Genomic DNA, 18,978 nt, shown 5'->3' on the forward strand with positions numbered 1-18,978 from the left:
CAACCTCATTTTGTAACTTTTGATTGTTTGTTTTCCTGTAGCAGTAGCGGTTCATCTCATGCCGGTGGAGATAGTGGAAGCACTTTAAGCGAAACGCCCAGCGGTAAGAGCTCACCGACTGCATTCCCCGATCCTTTGTCGGTTATAAACAATGTGATATCGACTGGAAATACAACAACGGCCGTCGTAGCCGTCCAAGATGAACCCGTGCCTAGCAGCGGTGCCATCATGTCGACAGCCACCACCGCCATTACCAATGGTATTAATAGCAGTAGTAGCAGCAGCATCAGCAGCAGCAATTTCTCTTCCTCCTCGTCGACTGCGTTAGCCTCAGATGACAAGAGTGCCGGCGACAATACAGAACTCGTGATAGAGCCTTCATCACCAGTGTCCCTGTTTAGCAGCAACGGCAATGATGATATCGGTCTGGAAACATCGTTGCCCGCTACGACATCGACAGCTAGTAAACAGCAACTTCAACAGCAGCAGCAACAGTCTCAACCACAAAATGGCATGAATAAGATCAACAGTCTGATTGAAAGCAGCACTTCCCGGTTTGCTAAGTTAGGAATATTTGATGACAACAGCAGCTTCTTCTCACACAGCACGTTCGATCCGTATAGCAACTATAACAAGCTAGAGGGAGGCCATCTGGATGGTATTCAATCATCTGGTCTCACGTCCTCCCAGCTGCCAGATCTCCTCAGCGGTACAAACGATTCCAATGAGCAGCACACAAAAGAGATCCTCAAAAATTTGAGCAGCATTCAGCAGCAACAGCAGCAACATCACTTGCTCAACAACGTGCATTTGCAGCAATTAAATGGCCTTGGTCTCGGTAATGGTGGTATCGAAAGTGGTACAACCGAAGATTGGGAGGCCGCGTTTAGCAAGTACGTGATGCGCAGCAAACTTGATGTTGAACATCACGAGGAGCTGCTGCGCTTGCAGGAAATACAGAAGCGCAATATTCTTAACAGTGGACTGAACGGGACGTCGCAATTAAATGGTTATAATGGTGAGTATTCATGAGAATTGTAGTCATAATTTCGAACGGACATTATTGTATCATTTTAGGAGATTATGCGGATTACTTCCACAACACAAACGAACTTAACAGTAGGTTATTGAGCCAGCAACAGCAGCATGCTCATCAGCGATTACAGCAACAGCAGCAGCAATCACAACACACGGACATGACTCACATCTACGCGAATAATATGTCGAAGTTCTTCGATTTTCATAAACTTCAACAGCAGCAGCAAGCAGCACAACACCAACAGCAACAGAACCAACCATTTTTACTCAACGGACATCCAACGGATCCAATGAACATAGCTGGTCTTCTGGAAAACAGCCGATTAAGCTCTCATTTCCTAGAACAACACAGTAATGGTGAGCGGAAAAGTTTTGCTTTTGGCGTGTCAGATAAAAACATTTTACTTACATCTGTCGCAGGTTTGCTAGGTTCTCAGCATGTACAAAAGCAGCGAATGCTAAATGGCCAGTTGAATGCTCATAGTATTCTGTTGAACGGGGCCAATCCACAGCAGCAGCAACAACAGCAGCAGCAATCGCAGTCGCCACAACAGCAACCAAACAATAGGTTACACAACCCACAGCAACAACCATTTTCGCAGCAGCAGAATCCGGTTGCAGATGACGATTTAGGTAGCGTTGTTTTTTCTTTACTTATTTTTTTACTTTAGTAGCGATGGCCATTATTGATCCTTCGCCGAACGAATCATGATCCTCATGTCGGTCCTGGGTTGCGGTTTTCCAATCCCCTGAAACCATCGTCCTCGATAGCGCACTGTTTTGGCTACTCTTTTGGCGGGCATTCTGGCCACGTGACCTACCCATCGTAACCTGTCACAGTGTCCATGCACTATATCAGCACATTTGTATAAGTACTTTCTACAGCTCGTGGTTTATATGTCTGCTGTACACTCTATTTTCCATTTTTCCACCAAGTATAGATCGCAGAATATTATGCTCGTCGATCTACTACTTTAGCGTCCATGATGCATTTCCGTCAAGTATCCCACCGGAAAGATTAGTGTTCTGTAGAGCACCAGTTTTGTGCGAATCTGTACACTACGGGACTTCTGCTGGCTTCCGTAGAAAGTTCGATTCGCAGCTGTAATTCGTCGTTTTACTTCGCATCTTTCATCGCTGTCACATGTCACAAGCATATATGCTACTGCTACTCTAAGTATGCTACTGAATTCCTCCACTACTTCATTTCGTTTCCCATTCAGATCCACGTCGGTACCAACACGATTTGGACTCCCATGTTCCCTGCTGCCTCGTCCGATGCGCTGCGGTTGATTCCGATGACATTGACATCATCCGCAAATGGAAACCAAGCTAATATGAGATTTCATGATAATAGCCGCTCTTCGTATTGCACCTTCGTAGGTAATGTTGAATAGGAGGTTAAAAACTGCATGCTTCAGCCCATCCAAAGTCGCAAAGGCGGCTGCGGTCTCACCATCTATTCTGACGCATGATTTTGACCCATGTTCTAGCATTATCTACCTCTGCTCATTTCGTTGAACTAAGTCGTACGCTGCCTTGAAGTTCACAAACAGATGATAAGGTTTAAGTTGTTCTCCCGAAATTTGTTTAGTAATTGACGCAAGGTAACTCTGAGTCCATCGGTGAGTGACCCTTACGAAAACCAGTTCGGTACTCGTCGACGAAGGACTCCGCTAACGACCTCAGTCTACAGAACAGGGTACCTTATAGGCAGAATTGAGTAATGTAATGCCTCGATACTTTTTACACTCAAGTTAATGTCCTTTTTTAAAAATACAGCAAAGGAGGCCATTCAACCACTCCGGCATTTGTTCTTCCTCTGGGAGGACAATAAACCGGGTGATCGCTTCCCGCTTCTGGTTGTTATGCCGGGAAACCGTGCTTCCCAGCCTTACCGTTTTTCAGCTCCAATGCTGCAAATCAAGCGAGAAGCCGATGGTCTCTCTCACGCGAGAGAGTATGAGAAGCATAGCAATCAACGCTTAGGCCACTCAACAAGCGTAAGACAAACAGCCACGGTCATTCTGCTCCATATCGTCTTTTTGCATAGTCCACTCGCGAGTCAAAGAACTCGTGAGCAACCAGCTACCCGTGTGGGCTAGTGGCGCACTGGGATACAGATTTTGCATTACTTTTTCTTTTCTTCGTCTTCGTCCTCGATACTGTTCATAGCCCGCACGAGTAATCGGTATCAGCCAAGGGACTTGCAACCCTATCCCTACTTTATGTGTTTGACAGTAGCCAACATCTACTGCCGGCTTGGGTATTATTTGCAAAAATCTGGCTAAGATTTAAAAATAATACCCATCTGCCAGCATACCGGTTTTGCAGAGTGAAACGAACAGAACGTATAGCTGTTTCATTTACGCAAATAGTTGGATTTTGACTGCAAAAACATGCCTGCTGCCTAGCAGGACCTTGGTATCAGCAGCTTGGCCTGCAATAACGAACAAAAGCGACGACCGTAGCAGTTAGCTCAATACACACTCGTAAAAACTCATCGCAGTGTATGAATAAATAAGACCGAATGTCCGAAAGGGATGCTTATGCCGTTTCGCTACATATGGCCATCGGTCATTATCGTTTGACTGAGATCTTCGAGGTAGGGGCTAAAGAGATAGAACTATATGTACTTGATGATCCTTCTAAGTAACTCTTCCTAACCCGTGTTTTTTTTTACAATTTGTAAAGTGGAGCTGTGTCTGTTCGAACGTTCTTAGGGTTCTGCGGTTCGCTCATTCTGCATCCTTGCTACGAACCCAGTCATAACAGTCGGTCGTATTGTTGTCACTCTACAACGTGATCTTACACTCTACTGCGCCTTTTATACACCTGGTATAATCGTGATTTAGATGGCTGCCTCTCGCCCGCTCTTCTACTTTGTCGCCAAGAAACGCCTGGCCTTAGGCTCAAAACCCCCAGAGCTAGTCGGGTACTCTTTTTCAACGTCTGTACAGTACCGGAAGAATTAGCATTTTATAAGTTGCTGCGGGACTTCAGCTGGCAACGCAATCCGTACACGGTCCAGTTTGCAGCCGATATCCTTCTTTTTCTTCACGGTTCTCATTGTTGTCGTTTGTCTCTGTATAGGATCACTGCTCAGATCAGAAGTAGTTTCATTAGAATGTATAATTGAGGCAAAAAAGTTTAGAACACAGCTCGAAAATATCCATCTGTTTTGTAAATCGTTGCAACTCATTCAAGATGAAAAATTAAATTAAATTTCAGGTTTTGACCCGTTCATAGAGACCCAAAAAGCACTCGCAGAGCTCATCAACGATGAGATCAGCCAGCAGCAAATGCCGCCAAGTGCGGCAACAACCGCACCCAATCACAGTAAATTGCTAGAAAATGTTCAGCGGACCCGGATGCCTCCGCCCGGCTTCAATCACATGAACGCATTTGGTTTCGGCGTACCGAGACCGCATGGTAAGTGTTAGTTTTCGACCGAAGAAACCGTTCGTATGTCTTATGCACCTTATTTTCCATTTCAGTGTCAAGCAGCAAAATTCTTCCCTTCATGAATCTAGCGAACAACTCACAACAACAGCAGCAACAGCCTCAGCAACCCAGTTGGGGACAGCAGCTACAGCAGCAGCAGCAGCAGTTTATGGGATTCCAGCAGAATGATCAAAATCATTTAGCACAGTCCCAACCGCCAAGCGGCAACAATAAAGCAGGTGAGTACAACAATGATTCAAGTAATAAGTACATAATTTATTATGATATGTAACTATTCGTTCAGGTTACGGCAATAATTTTCCCGACTGGACTTCGTTCGATCCAGCTATCGTTTCGTTCCGTCAATTTTCCTTCATGAACGGTCCCAACCAGTCCGGTGACATGTTTCTTTCAGCACAGCAAGGACCGAACCAGTTGAATCAGCAGGGAATGCAGCAACCAGGACAAGGTAAGGAACTCACTCAACACACAGTAGTCTATTCGAAACTACAATATTCTTTTTATAGCATTCGGACACCATGGTATCAACTTACAAACGAACCTTATAAGTCAGCAGCAACAACAGTCGAACAATCCACAAGCACAGGTAAAATATGACGACTTTATTCTCCATCACCATCAGTTGCAACACCAGCAGCAGCAACTCCAACAGCAGCTTCAACAGCAACCGCAGCAGCAGCCACAACAAGCTCATAGCAATGTGAATGACTATTTTTCGAAATTGGGCTATCGAATGTTGTCATCCTAAAGATCGCCTTGTATATCTTTTGGTGCATCTGTAGCACGAAAATCAGTTTTTTTGCATACACACCCATACACAGAAACATTCGTGTTATCATAACAGAGTCTTTTGTTGCCAGAATTTATAGGAAATGAATATCATAAATACGATACGCAATCTATTAGGGTATAACCGGAATAAATCAAATTTATGGAACGAATTTTGCGGTCATTTTTAATGAGACTCGTCTTTTGCCTTATTGATAGGCTGGGCTAGCATCTTGATTGCAATCAGAGTTGGCACATTTGGGAATTTCAATTTTTTTTCAATTTGATACTACCGTTCATTTGAGCTTCGTTGCTTCGTTGTATCCTTCTCTCAGGTCTGACAAAAGTTGTACTTTTGCCAAAACCAAACTTAGTAATATTTTCATATTGCTCTGGAAGGTATTTCTACTGCTTCTCAATTACGACTTGTATAACCATTGTTGCTTGATTTCCCAGTTAGCGTCGAGGTACGATAAGCCAGTCGTCGTATGTTCGAATCTCGACTGGGAGAAGGCTGTAAGATTCAACAGGCACAACGTAGCACCAGCCCCGCGATTGTCCTGTACTATAACAGCTGGCTGCGAAGTGTGCCGAATAAAAACCGGAAGGTCAAATTCGAATGTGGAATGTTACATCAAGGCTTTGATTGAGCTTTAACCATCATTTGTTACTTCACGGCGCAGGAAAATGTAGAAGAAAAAAAAACGGATAAATAGGGGATCGTCCCCGGTTGCGAAACATTCCCCGGCATCGGTTGTAAAACATCCGCCATTTTTAACGTTTTTCTTACTAGCACTGTTAAGTTACGTCTAGTGTCACTGTAATCTGAACCAAAAACACTTTTTTTGCAGAATTGTTTTGTGTACTAAATCGAATAAAAAAGGTCAGTAAAATGAATATGGTTTTAGTTTTGGACTTATATTTCTTCTTCCAATTTTAAGTTCTTAAATATCGACAAATTTCTAGACAAATTTGCAGTCATCAAATTGTTTAAATAGCTAGAAATTTGTTAATATTCAAGAAAAATCTGCGATTGTCTCGAATTAGGCACTGTGTTGGATAGGGTGCTGGCACGGCAATTGATTTAAAAAATGATATTTGCATAATGGTGTACGCGCCGGTTGTGTAACAGCAAAGTTCCACGATTGTGAAACTCTCAGAAAATCAATTATTTAACCCTCTCTGTCCCATGATGATCTATGACTTCCGATCTATGAATCACAGGTAATCTATATTTCAGAACGTTGTAAAAAGATTCTTGTATAAGCACTATAGTTATGCTTGACGAATTGCTTATTGATAACTTTTTCAATTGAACAAATACTGTAAAACACCTGCCGAAACACTTTTTGATGTGTGCCATTAGAAATATTTATATCATAGAAGCTTAATCAAAGAAGCTCGTTTACAACTATAGTAACAACAGCAAACAGGATCGACATCTTTCCTCCACCGACAGTTAGCGAGGCAAGTCGCATATAGTGCAACCACTCACAGGTAATTTAAATAACATTTTAAATTCAAAAATGGCGATCCTGCCAGGAGCTATTTTATTGAATAAGCGAGACGGGATGTCCGCAAACTAAATTGGCCAGACTGGACCTAGCGAGACGGAATGTCCGCATCAATTGTAGCGGGTCATAACAAATCAGGTTAATCAGTGGATTTCAGCGAGACGGGACGTCAACAAAATGAAGCGGATCAAACTGACCGATTTTTTTTTGAGACGGGATGTCCACGGAAAAATATGACATGTCTGTACGACCAAGGTCTTTGCGAGACGCGATTTCCTTGAGTGTACGTTGAGTCAGGCGAGATGGAAAAATCCGGTCCGTATAAATCAGACAAAAGTGATACATTTTATTTGCTTGAAAGTTGCTCGAAGAATTAATTTTTGTCCTATTATAGCTACGTTACCACCGTTATAGCAAAGGTTACCGTAATTGCTTTGCAACCAATTGCTATAGTAACGTTTAATGCATTGCGATAAAGATTCAATTGCACATTGCTGTGCAAGAGCAGCCAATATAGGCGATGGGCGATTCAAGGTGATACCAATGATTACTGCAGCAGTAATTTGGATAGGAATGATGCTTCATATGTGCCGTGGTTAAGAGCTTGCAAGAGCTGCGATAAATAATCCACAAATTCATCTTCCGGCATATAGGAAATCCACTCGAAAATTTCCTTGCGACATTCCAAGTCTGCGTAGCGGGGTTAAAGCAGCTCCAACGCTTGAACTGGAACTAATATTGACATAGTCCGAACTGTGGGCAACATAAAGGATTTCCAGCTTGGTATGCGGCAGACTATGCGAATAGTGACGCTTTTCCCAGAGAACTTCGCGCCTTTCCAGCTTAACTGCCGAGTAGCCCTGCTCAGCTGTGTCGATAAGTTCAGCTATTAATTACGATCTAGACTGTTGAAATCGAGCTTCACCCATTGGGGAAGATTTTTAATTAATTCAGGAAACACGATAAATCCACCAAAACTAGCAATTTTATTACTCAAAATTGGGTTCGCGGAACTCAATTTTTTATACAGGAAAGGGGAGATGTGAGATATGTGCTAACTGCCAATAAAATATTTATATCAAAGAAGTTCAAGCAAAGAAGCTCGCTCACAACTACAGTAACAATGCTAGTTGATCAAAAGTCACATGGCGATCCTGTCAGGAGCTATTTTATTGGATGAGCGAAACGGGCCGCAACATGCAGCATGCGCAGCAAACAAGATCGAACCATTTTCTTCACCAACAGCCAGCGAAAAAAGTTGCTAAAGTTCCATACCGTGAAGCTTCTCACAGGTAATTTAAATAACATTTTAAACCCATAAAAACTTTTGGGACAGAGAGGGTTAAGAGAGAGTTGCCCTCCCAAAAGCTGAATCAGTGGTATTAACCAGACTGCTACCAAAGCAATCCATTAAGAACCGATGCCACATATAATTGCCTGTTTTTTACACGCATTCATTGCGATTCAGATATGAATGGTTAAATTGATTAACTGATAAATTACTTTGTATCTCAGGCGTTTTATTTTTTGGTTTTCCTTCGATATTTTATGGATTCTCGAAAATGTTTCACAACATATTTCCCATTGAATGATCCGATCAAAAGTTATGGCCAAAAGACAAAACCTGTTTACAACCTGGGATTATTTTTTGGTCATACCCATAACTTAAGATTGTTACGATTATTCCATCGGTCACTGGGATGAATTCACTACACTCAGTTCACTGACGATTTTTGCAGGCAAAGCAAAGTCTAGGTGCTACATTCCGTTATCGAAACTTGACCTTCTGTTTTTCTAGGCCAGTTAGAGTACAGAACAATTGTAGGGTTAGTGTTACGATCCTATTACTTAACTCTTGACAACCTCGCCAAGCCCAGATTCGAAGATATGACGACTAACTTGTTAGACCAGCGTCGTTCCTCGAGACCAACTGGGAGGCTTTCTTGTAAGCCTTATTCTTATATCTAATGCTTTAATTGGATATTTGTTGCTAAGAACATAATCGTAAATGTATTTTTATAAGTATTCAGAACTATGATTGAAACAAGTCAACAATTCCATACTGTACGTTAAAACGTCTGCTTTAAAGTTATTTACTATTTAGCCAAACAGTACACAATGCACATTTTAACATTCCTTGTTACGACTTATATTTTTCAAAATTAACAAGAAAAACCTGAAAACTTTACGCGAAAATCGAAAATAAGCCAAAATTATCTACGTACCATCTTACATTTCTTTAATAACTGTTACATATTTTCATTTTATTGTTTAGTTTGCCTCAGATCATTTCAGTATTTCAGTAAAATTTAAATATAAAATCTTGGTAAATATTTTGATAATTGGGTTTCTCTCCTAAATTTTTGGTAAAACATATGATTCTTTTTCTAAACTACTTTTTTAGAGAATGTACCACATGTTATTGTTAAATGCACACATCTAAAACCCTTAATCCAACTAGGTTATAATGAAGCCGTGAAAAAATTATATAGCCTATACGTTTAACTTCATTTAAAACAGCTCTACTCTTGGTGTTGCTATTTCCCCGGTTAGAGATTCCCTGTGTTCCTGTTTCCTATACCTCCGTTCAGCACACATTGTCGTGGCATGTAGCGTCTCCTTCTTTCTATCTCTATAGTTCTATCTTCCTTTGTGTTCGGTTCCATTTTAGGTCAACTTTCCCTCACATGTTCCCGGCAGTTGGCTCAGCAGCGAACAGAACGCCTACATGAACAGCCTTCCTCCCAGCAATGGGGCTGCCTTTGGGCCGACCGGTTTCGACAAATACAGCATTCCGATGCCACCGGGATTCCAGGCAGCAGCCGCCGCAGCAGCAGTAGCAGCAGCTGTGGCCAATAAGCAAAAGGCGGAATGCATCAACTAAATGCTGTTCTCGCGGGCGTCATCGTTTTGGTTGCTGTTTTGGCTTGTACGGGTCGTCGCCGGGGATGTCACCGTCAGAGTTTTAATAATTGTTGAAGGCGAATTTATTATTTACTTGAAATGCTTTATTTATTTCTGTGATCTTAGATATTTTTTTATTTCAAGGGAAAATTGAATATACAGCCAGGAGTAATTGAAAAGTCTAGATGTGTGTATTTTGCGAAGATTTTTCTTCTCTAAAATCTAAAAGCAAATTTGAGATGTTAGCGCAATCATTCTGTGTTCATAATTGCATACTTATAGCGAGGCTATGTTTGTGTATTTTTTTCCGAATTAGGTAAAGTTCCTTTCTGCTGTCAAGAGCATTGAATTTCGATATTGTGATTTTTGGATTGGATCCGAATCGGTCTTCCGGTTCATCGATCGATGAATTCACACTCATTACTATTACCGTACTCACCTGTTAGTTAAAAACAGTCTGGTATGCACACCCTTTCATCAATAAAATTCAATCTGTTGAATAGTATATGATCGAAAGCGTCGAAAACAAAAAAGTCTACAAAAAATCTTCGCTGAACGTGGCTTCAGTTGTTTCCAGTCTGTTAGGGTAGGAAGGATGAACGGATGAAAATTTTATATTTTTTAGACTGAGTTGTAAAATAGAACATTTCAATGGATTTAATTTGCATAAAAACTTTCGGTAGCTCATCGCATTTTATTGCAGTTATTGGAAGTTTGACAAAAAGGCTGCATACTGAAATCACCTAATCTATTTCTTATTCCTAAAAATTTTTTAACACTTATACACACAAGTTTATATCCCCAATAGATAATTCGCATATTTACTAGGCTACCTTCATAGTGAAAATATGCAAAATCTACAGCGTAAATTAAACTAGCAAATTTAATCTACAAAACAAAATTAGTGCGCCGAGCAGTAAGACAAGCATAAACCAAAACAAGACATTTGCTTCTCTAAACATTAACGAACGATCGCCGTACAGTACAAGAAAATAATACGGCTTATAAATGATCATTCTGCTATATTGATTATGGTTATTATAACATTATTATTATCATTCTTATTATTGACCATTGAAAAAACAACCGACACAAACATACACACACACATTTATCCAACAAAGGAAATCAAAAGATATAAATAAAGCCTTAGCCCATACCTATCCTTGGTAGCTAAACAACGATCGCTTCTGGAAAAGCAGTAGACTTGCACGCTGTTGAGCTGTAAGGGCTTCAATTTCTCCCATCCACAGACAGGATTAACACATTTAAGGTCATTCAGCGCTTACTGCTAGATCCGTAAAGCACCAAATCCTTTACAGAGTAATGATGAGGGTTAATTAAAAAACTGTTGCTAATTGCTGTGAATTAAACTTATACACAGACAAAACAATGAAGTGATATGCGAGGATTGAGCTGCTAAATAAAACATGAAAACCTGTTTTGCTGTGTCAAATGAATCGCTCGGGAGAATTCAGTAGCGAACTTAATATCGAAAGTGAAGAAATCAGCTTGATATGTGAATGACGATATAAAATTAAAAGCTGTAAAAGAATTATTATGAAAACATCGTGAAACATGTGGATATACCTAAAACAATTAAAAATGAAATGCTCACTTTATTCCTAATATCACAGTTCTTGAGTTTCAGCTTTAATGGTCGCCTCGGTTCTACGTCCTAGATCAAACCTTTCCTGGTTACAATTTCTACTCTGAATTCTGATTCGAGCATTCTGTTTGATCGGAATTCACAATAGACATTTTGTTCCAATCGGGCTTACTCACGCCCCCGACTTCCCCGCTGCAGTCGAGCCATTCCAACCAGCGACCAGCAGCCTTACCGGTCCTGCTTGCGGGTGCGTCGAACGGGGTTTCGAAAATCGGCTGTGAGACAAGTTTAAAATCGCTAATCCCAGCCTCACTGTTGATCCGTGTTTTGCTTCCAGTTTATCGCCATTCAACCTCCCAGAACTCCATCCCATCCACGTCTATTACCAGAATGTTGGTGGTATGAACGCGAGTGTTTCTGACTACATATTTAAAAGGATGCGCCGACAGTCCGATAATTCTACTAACCGAAACATGACTTGACAACCGTACCACAGTGGTTTGATTGCTCGGAATCGTGAACTTTTTTAATAACTCTTTTCATAGTGTTTTTTTCAATATGGCGTGTTCGGAAGAATTTCTGTATATCAATAGACGCAACAACTGGTGGTTAGTATTAGTTCGGAACTCAAACACAGGTGGTGATGCAAAATTTAACTTTGTAATTTGATTATATAGAGCTATAGTATGTTCTAGAAAGTGTTAGATAATCTTATTATGAAGCTTTTTGCAGAAAACTTTATTCCTCTAAGTATCACAGTTTTTGAGATATTAGGCGTCTTTCATGACGGACGCCCAAAAATCGGAATTTTCACTGTAGCTTCAAAACTATGTGATTTAGGGAAAAATAATGTTCTGCAAACATTTGCATTTATTAAAATCACATGCTTTTGCAGAAGAAAGTTAACACGTATCTTCGATACAGAGCAAGTTAATAAACGATTTAGGTAAAAATTAGTCCATGGAAAAATGGCGTCCATGTGAGGATATAGGTGCCATCCATCTGGCCGTGTTGGATTCAGTACCGTTTCACCTTAAGCAAGTGTGGGTGTCCGTGATGCTTTTCGATCGGAGGCTGTGTTTATGTGGCAGGACAGTCAGCGAACATCATCGGTAACGCGTCCGGAACGTCACATCACGGAATGTCAAGGCACTCGTGTGAATGCGCTCATTGAAAATGCATGCGACCGTCACTGACCTTCCGTTACGATACGTTGCCGTTGATGTTCGCTGATGGTCAGTGTGATTCCGGCTTTAAGTTGTAAGCTTTCAAAATCTGATGACTTTCAGTCCAATAATTTCCTGCTGGACGTCTTACGTAAAAACCGCTGTAATCCACCTTATAGTGAAATAAAATTTTATATCCAGATACTAGACATTGTCGAATATGAAAATTTGAACACCCGAACCCGACCCGTACCCGATTAAGAAAAAAATTAACCCGTACCCGACCCGAACCCGCATATTTATTATTTTTGATACCCGAACCCGACCGAAACCCGTCGGGTACGGGACGGGTCCGGGTCCGGGTATCCGACCATCTTTAGTGTTAAATGTGGTCATTACTTAATTTGAAGAAACAAAAAACAAAAATTAAGAACCCGTACCCGACCCGAACCCGCAAATTATTTTTTTTCAATACCCGAACCCGACCCGAACCCGGCGGGTCGGGTGCGGGTTTCGGGCAAATTTTCCGCCACCCGACCATCTCTACCAGGTACCTATCTTACTTTTAAAGACTGGATTCTCATCAACTTTGTGGTTGCTATCTTATTAGAAAGATAAACCCAAAATCACAAAACGTGACTCAAATGATCTAATTAGTTCGATGCTGCTAATTGATTAAACAATAGTTAATTCATCTGTATGGTGAAAGTGTGTATATATTTTACATTTTTTGGTTTTAACCACCTGACAAATCATTTACACGTTTGTTCTTATTGAATGGGCAGTACATTGCCTCTTTATTTGATATTGTTAAGTTGGAGAATATTCTCTCAGTGTCGTTCACCAAAAAATCAAATAATCTTACCATAAAATGATCACCTTAGTTAGGCTATTGCTAGTGGTGATGATTACGATTGGAGCTTGCTCGGCCAATTGTACGGACAGCGATTCCGCCGATCGTTCTCGGGTAAAACGTTGGCTCATATTCAGTCCGAATGGGGGAACTGCCAAGATCGTTATTGGGTGCATAGTGCCGATTCGATTTGCACACAAACTGTTCCGTCAGCTCAATATGATTCAGAACCTGCAGGCCAATTATAATATTCCACAAACACTAATTTGGCCCGTTCCGGAAAAGTTTCTTAAATCCCGCCTCAACGACGAGTACGTTGATTACAGTCGAAGTCAATTGTACCAGTTGCTGGAAGCAAAAATCGACAGCTGGGGCAGCGATGGACGCGAATGCATGCTGAGGGCCATCTGTGAAGTAGCCGAGGCACCGCTTGGTCATAATGGTATGATTGGAGAAATTCTAGACGTCATATTTACGTAAGTTCAAACGTGCGACGTGTGATTGATACCGCCTGGAGAGATGTTGATTATTGTTACCGTTACAATTTTAGCCCATATGAAGCAGAAGAAATCGACGAGGTTTACCTACAAGCAAAGCAGCAAGGAAATAGTGGTGCAGAATGTGGTCAAATATATCGAAAATGTCCCACCGGACATGGTTTGTTGGAGTTGATTTCTGTTGTGAATATCATGTAATGAGCGAAATTGGATGAGTAAAATACGATAATGACCAGAAATGGCGTTGCTGATTAAATCACAGTGGTTCAATTTAGTATTCGATATTCCTACGCGATACTATGTATGTTATTTGGCTAGATCCATATTAAAAATATTCTTCGCGAGCGAAGAAGGAACAGCTAACTGTCCCTGATGTGTTAAGAAATTTTGACCTTTTATTAATCGATGGTGTTTGAATTGAGCAGCAGAGAAATTATGCAGTGCATAGTGGGACTACAAATTTGGTAACAAACGCGTGTCGCCCAAAATCGAAACCGTGCCAAATTCGAGACCTTTTTTGATATTGAAAAATTTAATAAAAATGGGTCAAAAATGAGCATATTTAGCTTAGTTAACGATTTTTCTACGATTACAACCATTTCATACTCATTAAGCCCGACGAGAGCTATTAGGGTGACGCACAGTGGGACGGATTTAAAAAAAAGACGGACATCGATATTTGTGACGAATTTTTAAAGATATCAACTTACTGTCTTCTGCGACGTTTCTTTGCTATGTGTTTTCTAATAGTACTGAAAAATTAGGGCTTAAGCGGATAACACAACAGATAGAAACAAAAACTTTTTAGTTTCAAGCTCAACATCTACGATTGGTAAGAAATATTTGTAGATAATATTGTTTTGAACAACTTCACTGAAGAAAGAGAGTGGTATCTCTTAAAAGAAAAAAATTACGGAGCGAAACTTGCGGGTACCCCGTTAATGTTAATTTTTTCACATAACTTTTTTATTTCAACTCCTATAAATATGAAATGTTCTGCAAAGTTGTAGACAGTAGGGTACCCATCAAACCACAAATCGTATAATAATGTGTGAAAATCATCTTAAATATCGCTAAACAAACTCGAAATCGTACATAAAGCTTAGTAAAGCGCACTATAGTTTGCATTTATTCGCACAAAATGATAGTAACTGATTCACATACGATTTTCGTCACAGAATTGTATAGCATTATGGAGCTAATCATGTTGAGTCGGATTTCATCGTATACAAATACCTATGAATGTGAATTGTTTTCATATAATTTGCAGTATGTATATCGCCTCCAAAACAGTACGCATATGCTGGTTTCGTGCATCGAATGCGATTTTTCTAGATATATATCGGTACATATATCATATTTGTTACTTTCATATACGTACGAAAATGTTTGCTGGGTATTGTCGTTATCGTCGGGCCACTGTTATAGTCGGGCCATCACGATTTTACAGTTTTAGTAAATCATGATATCTATGATACAACCATTGTAAAACTTCTTACTGTGCAAGCTAACTTTTCACAATATTGCGAGTTTCAATCGTGTATTCAAAACACCCGTACTGAATTCAGTGACTAAATCTTACAAAAAAAGTTTTCCAGGCGCAATGAACTTTTCTTCAAGAAATGATTCAAGAAATGCAATTATCAGGATAAATTTTGAAAATGTATGAAGCGTGTTGTGCTGCACACGAAGACTATAGAAAAATCCCCTCCAGTAAGGTGTTTGGGAAGGCTAAGATGAAATACTAGAAAAGCGCTATTTGTAAAGGTCGGACCACTTGAGTAGTCATGGTTGGGCCACCATTATTTTAAGCGCAGAAGCTCAATAATCGCTAGAGAATATCAGTCACGTAAAATGTGATGAAATAAAGCAAAATTAATACGATAAAAACCTAGACTTGTGTTGTTTTTTCATTGTAGTTGTACACTTCGGAAAAGGCGATTGTAGCAATATTGATTTTACTAGATCGCCAAAATTTCGCAAAAATGCAGTTAAAAATAGGGTATTCGTACTTATATGAGCCGTTGTTCACGGAATTCATTCTTTTCATGTCTCTATATAGAATTTCAATACGTATGTCTTAGATTTTCTCCGGTGGCCCAACCTGTACAACATGGCCCGACTATGATAACATTTTTTGTCTTCACGTAAATGCCTATAACTTTTTTATAATTCAAGCAATCAGTTTAAAACTTTCCGGAAATATACCTTATTCTCACACCTTTGCAACGATGTATTTATATTTCCAAAATTGCTTTTGAAACAAAAGTCATGGGCGAATTCCAAAACGTGGCCCAACCACGACGACACTCCCCTACTAATTTGCATATTTTTGTGGAATATGTGGGAACTCTACATTTGCCGGTTTTCAAGTTGTTTATAAAGTTTTTGCATTTTTACTGTAAACTTTAGGGGGTGTTTTTGTGCACTAGCAGAATGTAGCAGCTGACTTATAATGTTATCAACATCCACTCTTCATGTATAAGAATTTGTATAAATGACTATGGGATCTTATGTGCCTTATGAGTAAGCTACAAGACTTACTTTGCAATATCGGAAATAGTGCAAACGATGGCGGGAAAATGAATGCTTACCTATAGGCATGAAGTTTCTCAAGAGCAAACAATAAGACACAATGAATTTTTGCCAGATGGGAAAAGATGTAGGGGGAATAAATAACATTTTGCTCAGTGGTGTAGGCTTTAAGCCCGTTTTCCAATTGACCTATTCGACAGAAACTTATGCACTGACGGTGGTGGTCTTTGGAACTAGCTGAATGTTGAGAAAGTTGACAGTTTGCCTGAAGAATCGGAAAAAGTTCACTTTTTTAATTTTCTTACTGTAGTGAAACAATGTGAAAATTATTATTGCAAAATGTAAGAAAATTGTGTACTTTATTTTTGGTATATACTTTGTCAATAGTTTGTTTACAGTATATACGAGAAAATAACGTTTTTGTATATTTGTGCGGCAAAAGGCAGGTTATATATTACGTTAAGTTATAAAAATCGACGTGCTCAAGTGGTAAAAAATTTGTCTGCTTGTGAAATTAACAGAAACCAGGCTATTGCAGGCAAGATACAGGCTAACCAAAGAGAACATTCATATTTTCATGCAGTGCCGGAGCAACATGGATCGCTTGGAGAGACAGATGTTCGAATCTCCAGAATTTTGACTTGAACCGATATTAAACAAGCATAAAGATTTTGCAAAGTAGAAAAACATTCCACTTCACTTAATTGGCCTAACGTCTTATGACAAGGCCTGCGCAGTATAATTTCTCCATCTGTTTCGGTCCATGGCAACTGATCTCCAGTTCTGCGGGCACCCAGTGCTCGCCAGATCTCGCTCCACCTGGTCTTGCCACCTCGCTCGCTGTGCCCCGTTTCGTCTTGTTCCTAACGGATTTGATGCGAAAACCATTTTTGCAGGATAGTTGTCCGGCATTCTAGCAACATGTCCAGCCCAACGTATCCGTCCAGCTTTAACCACTTTCTGAATACTTGGTTCGCCGTAGAGACGCGCGAGCTCGTGATTCATTCTTCGCCTCTATACACCGTTCTCTTGCACTCCGCCAAAGATGGTTCTTATCACCCGCCGTTCGAAAACTCCGAGTGTTCATAGGTCCTCTTCTAGCAGTTTCCAGGTTTCGTGCCCGTAGAGGACAACCGGTCTAATTAGCGTTTTGTACAGTGTGCACTTTGTACGGGGGCTCAAATTGTTCGACCGCAAGTGTTTGTGGAGTCCGTAGTAGGCCCGACTGCCGCTGATAATACGTCTTTTAATCTCACGGCTGATATTGTTGTCCTCTGTTGCCAGCGAGCCAAGGTATACAAACTCGTCGACTACCTCGAACTCATCCCCGTCGATTATCACGGTACTGCCCAAGCGAGCCCTGTCGCGCTCGGTCCCGCCCGCCGGCATATACTTCGTTTTAGACGTATTTATCTTCAATCCAATCTTCTCTGCTTCGCGCTTCTGTCTGGTGTACTGATCTTCCACCGCCACAAATGTTCTGCCGACAGCATCCACGTCGTCAGCAAAACAGATAAATTGACTGGATTTATTGAAAATCGTGCCCCGCATTTTGATCGCCGCTCGCCTTATAACACCTTCAAGCGCAATGTTGAATAGCAGGCAGGAAAGACCATCTCATTGTCGAAGTCCCATGCGAGGTTCGAATGGGTTCGAAATCCACCCGAGTTTCTCACACAACACTGGGCCCCATCCATCGTAGCCATGATAAGTCTAGTAAGCTTACCCGGAAAGCCGTTTTCGTCCAAAATTTTCTATAGCTCTTGTCGGTTTTCGCTATCAGATGCGGCTTTGAAATCGATGAACAGGTGGTGCGTGGGGACTCGGAATTCGCGGCACTTCTGGAGGATCTGCCGCAGGGTGAAGATTTGGTCTGTTGTAGACCGACCCTCCATGAAGCCGGCCTGGTAACTTCCCACAAATCTATTGGCTATTGGCGATGGTCGATGAAAGAGGACTTGGGACAGCACTTTGTAGGCGGCATTCAGGATAGTGATGGCTCGGTAGTTCTCACAATCCAGCTTATCACTTTTCTTGTAGATAGGGCAGATAACTCTGTCTTTCCACTCCTCCGGTAGTCGTTCCGTATCCCAAATCTCAATCAATTGATGCAAATAGCCGGTCAACTTGTCCGGGCCCATTTTAATAAGTTCCGCTCCAATGCCATCCTTTCCCGCTGCTTTGTTGTTCTTCAGTCGCTGGATGGCTTCTTTAACTTCCCTTATCGATGGGGGTGGCACATCTTCGTCGCTAGTTGCACCAATGTGGTCACTTCCTCCGCTATCATGGTCTTCCGCCTGCATGCCATTCAGGTGTTCATCGTAGTGCTGCTTCAACCTTTCGATCACCGCACGGTCGTCAGTCAAGATACCTCCATCTTTATCTCTGCACATTTCGGCCCGCGGCACGAAGCATTTGCGAGATCCGTTGAGTCTCTGATAGAACTTCCGTGTGTCGTGAAAGCGGTACAGCTGTTCGAGTTCTTCGCACTCCTTCTCCTCTTGGTGGCGCTTCTTCTCCTTGAAAGTCGGGTTTGCTGCCTCCGGTTCTGTTTGTATCGCTCCACATTCTGACGGGTGGCTCTATGCATCATTTGTACCCGCGCTGCGTTCTTCTCAGCCAATATCTG

General features: G+C 41.1%; 2 protein-coding genes across 8 annotated transcripts in view; both read left to right on the forward strand.

Annotated features, from left to right (window-relative positions):
- LOC128743780 (neurogenic protein mastermind) overlaps positions 1–11,280 on the forward strand; it is a 53,535-nt gene extending 42,255 nt beyond the window's left edge. For all 7 annotated transcript variants that reach the window (XM_053840441.1, XM_053840446.1, XM_053840447.1 and 4 more), the window contains exons 8-15: positions 42–1,018; positions 1,078–1,395; positions 1,459–1,671; positions 4,270–4,470; positions 4,536–4,721; positions 4,787–4,951; positions 5,010–5,089; positions 9,457–11,280. In XM_053840441.1, the coding sequence (XP_053696416.1) occupies positions 42–1,018; positions 1,078–1,395; positions 1,459–1,671; positions 4,270–4,470; positions 4,536–4,721; positions 4,787–4,951; positions 5,010–5,089; positions 9,457–9,669 (2,353 nt within the window). In that variant the 3' untranslated portion in view covers positions 9,670–11,280. The remainder of the gene's footprint in view (positions 1–41; positions 1,019–1,077; positions 1,396–1,458; positions 1,672–4,269; positions 4,471–4,535; positions 4,722–4,786; positions 4,952–5,009; positions 5,090–9,456) is intronic.
- A 2,088-nt stretch (positions 11,281–13,368) lies between these two features.
- LOC128740319 (uncharacterized) lies at positions 13,369–14,012 on the forward strand. Its single transcript, XM_053835856.1, has 2 exons — positions 13,369–13,793; positions 13,868–14,012. Exons 1-2 carry the CDS (start codon positions 13,369–13,371, stop codon positions 14,010–14,012), a joined length of 570 nt encoding a protein of 189 aa, XP_053691831.1.
- Positions 14,013–18,978: the final 4,966 nt, after the last annotated feature.

The sequence above is a fragment of the Sabethes cyaneus genome, chromosome 3, assembly GCF_943734655.1.
Source record: "Sabethes cyaneus chromosome 3, idSabCyanKW18_F2, whole genome shotgun sequence".
Classification (NCBI taxonomy): Eukaryota; Metazoa; Arthropoda; class Insecta; order Diptera; family Culicidae; genus Sabethes; species Sabethes cyaneus.

Excerpts from the sequence above, each read along its gene's own strand:
- LOC128740319 (XM_053835856.1), top strand. The coding sequence starts at position 13,369 with ATGATTACGATTGGAGCTTGCTCGGCCAATTGTACGGACAGCGATTCC. Across the intron at positions 13,794-13,867 it reads ATTCTAGACGTCATATTTAC|CCCATATGAAGCAGAAGAAA; the intron begins GTAAGTTCAAAC and ends TTACAATTTTAG.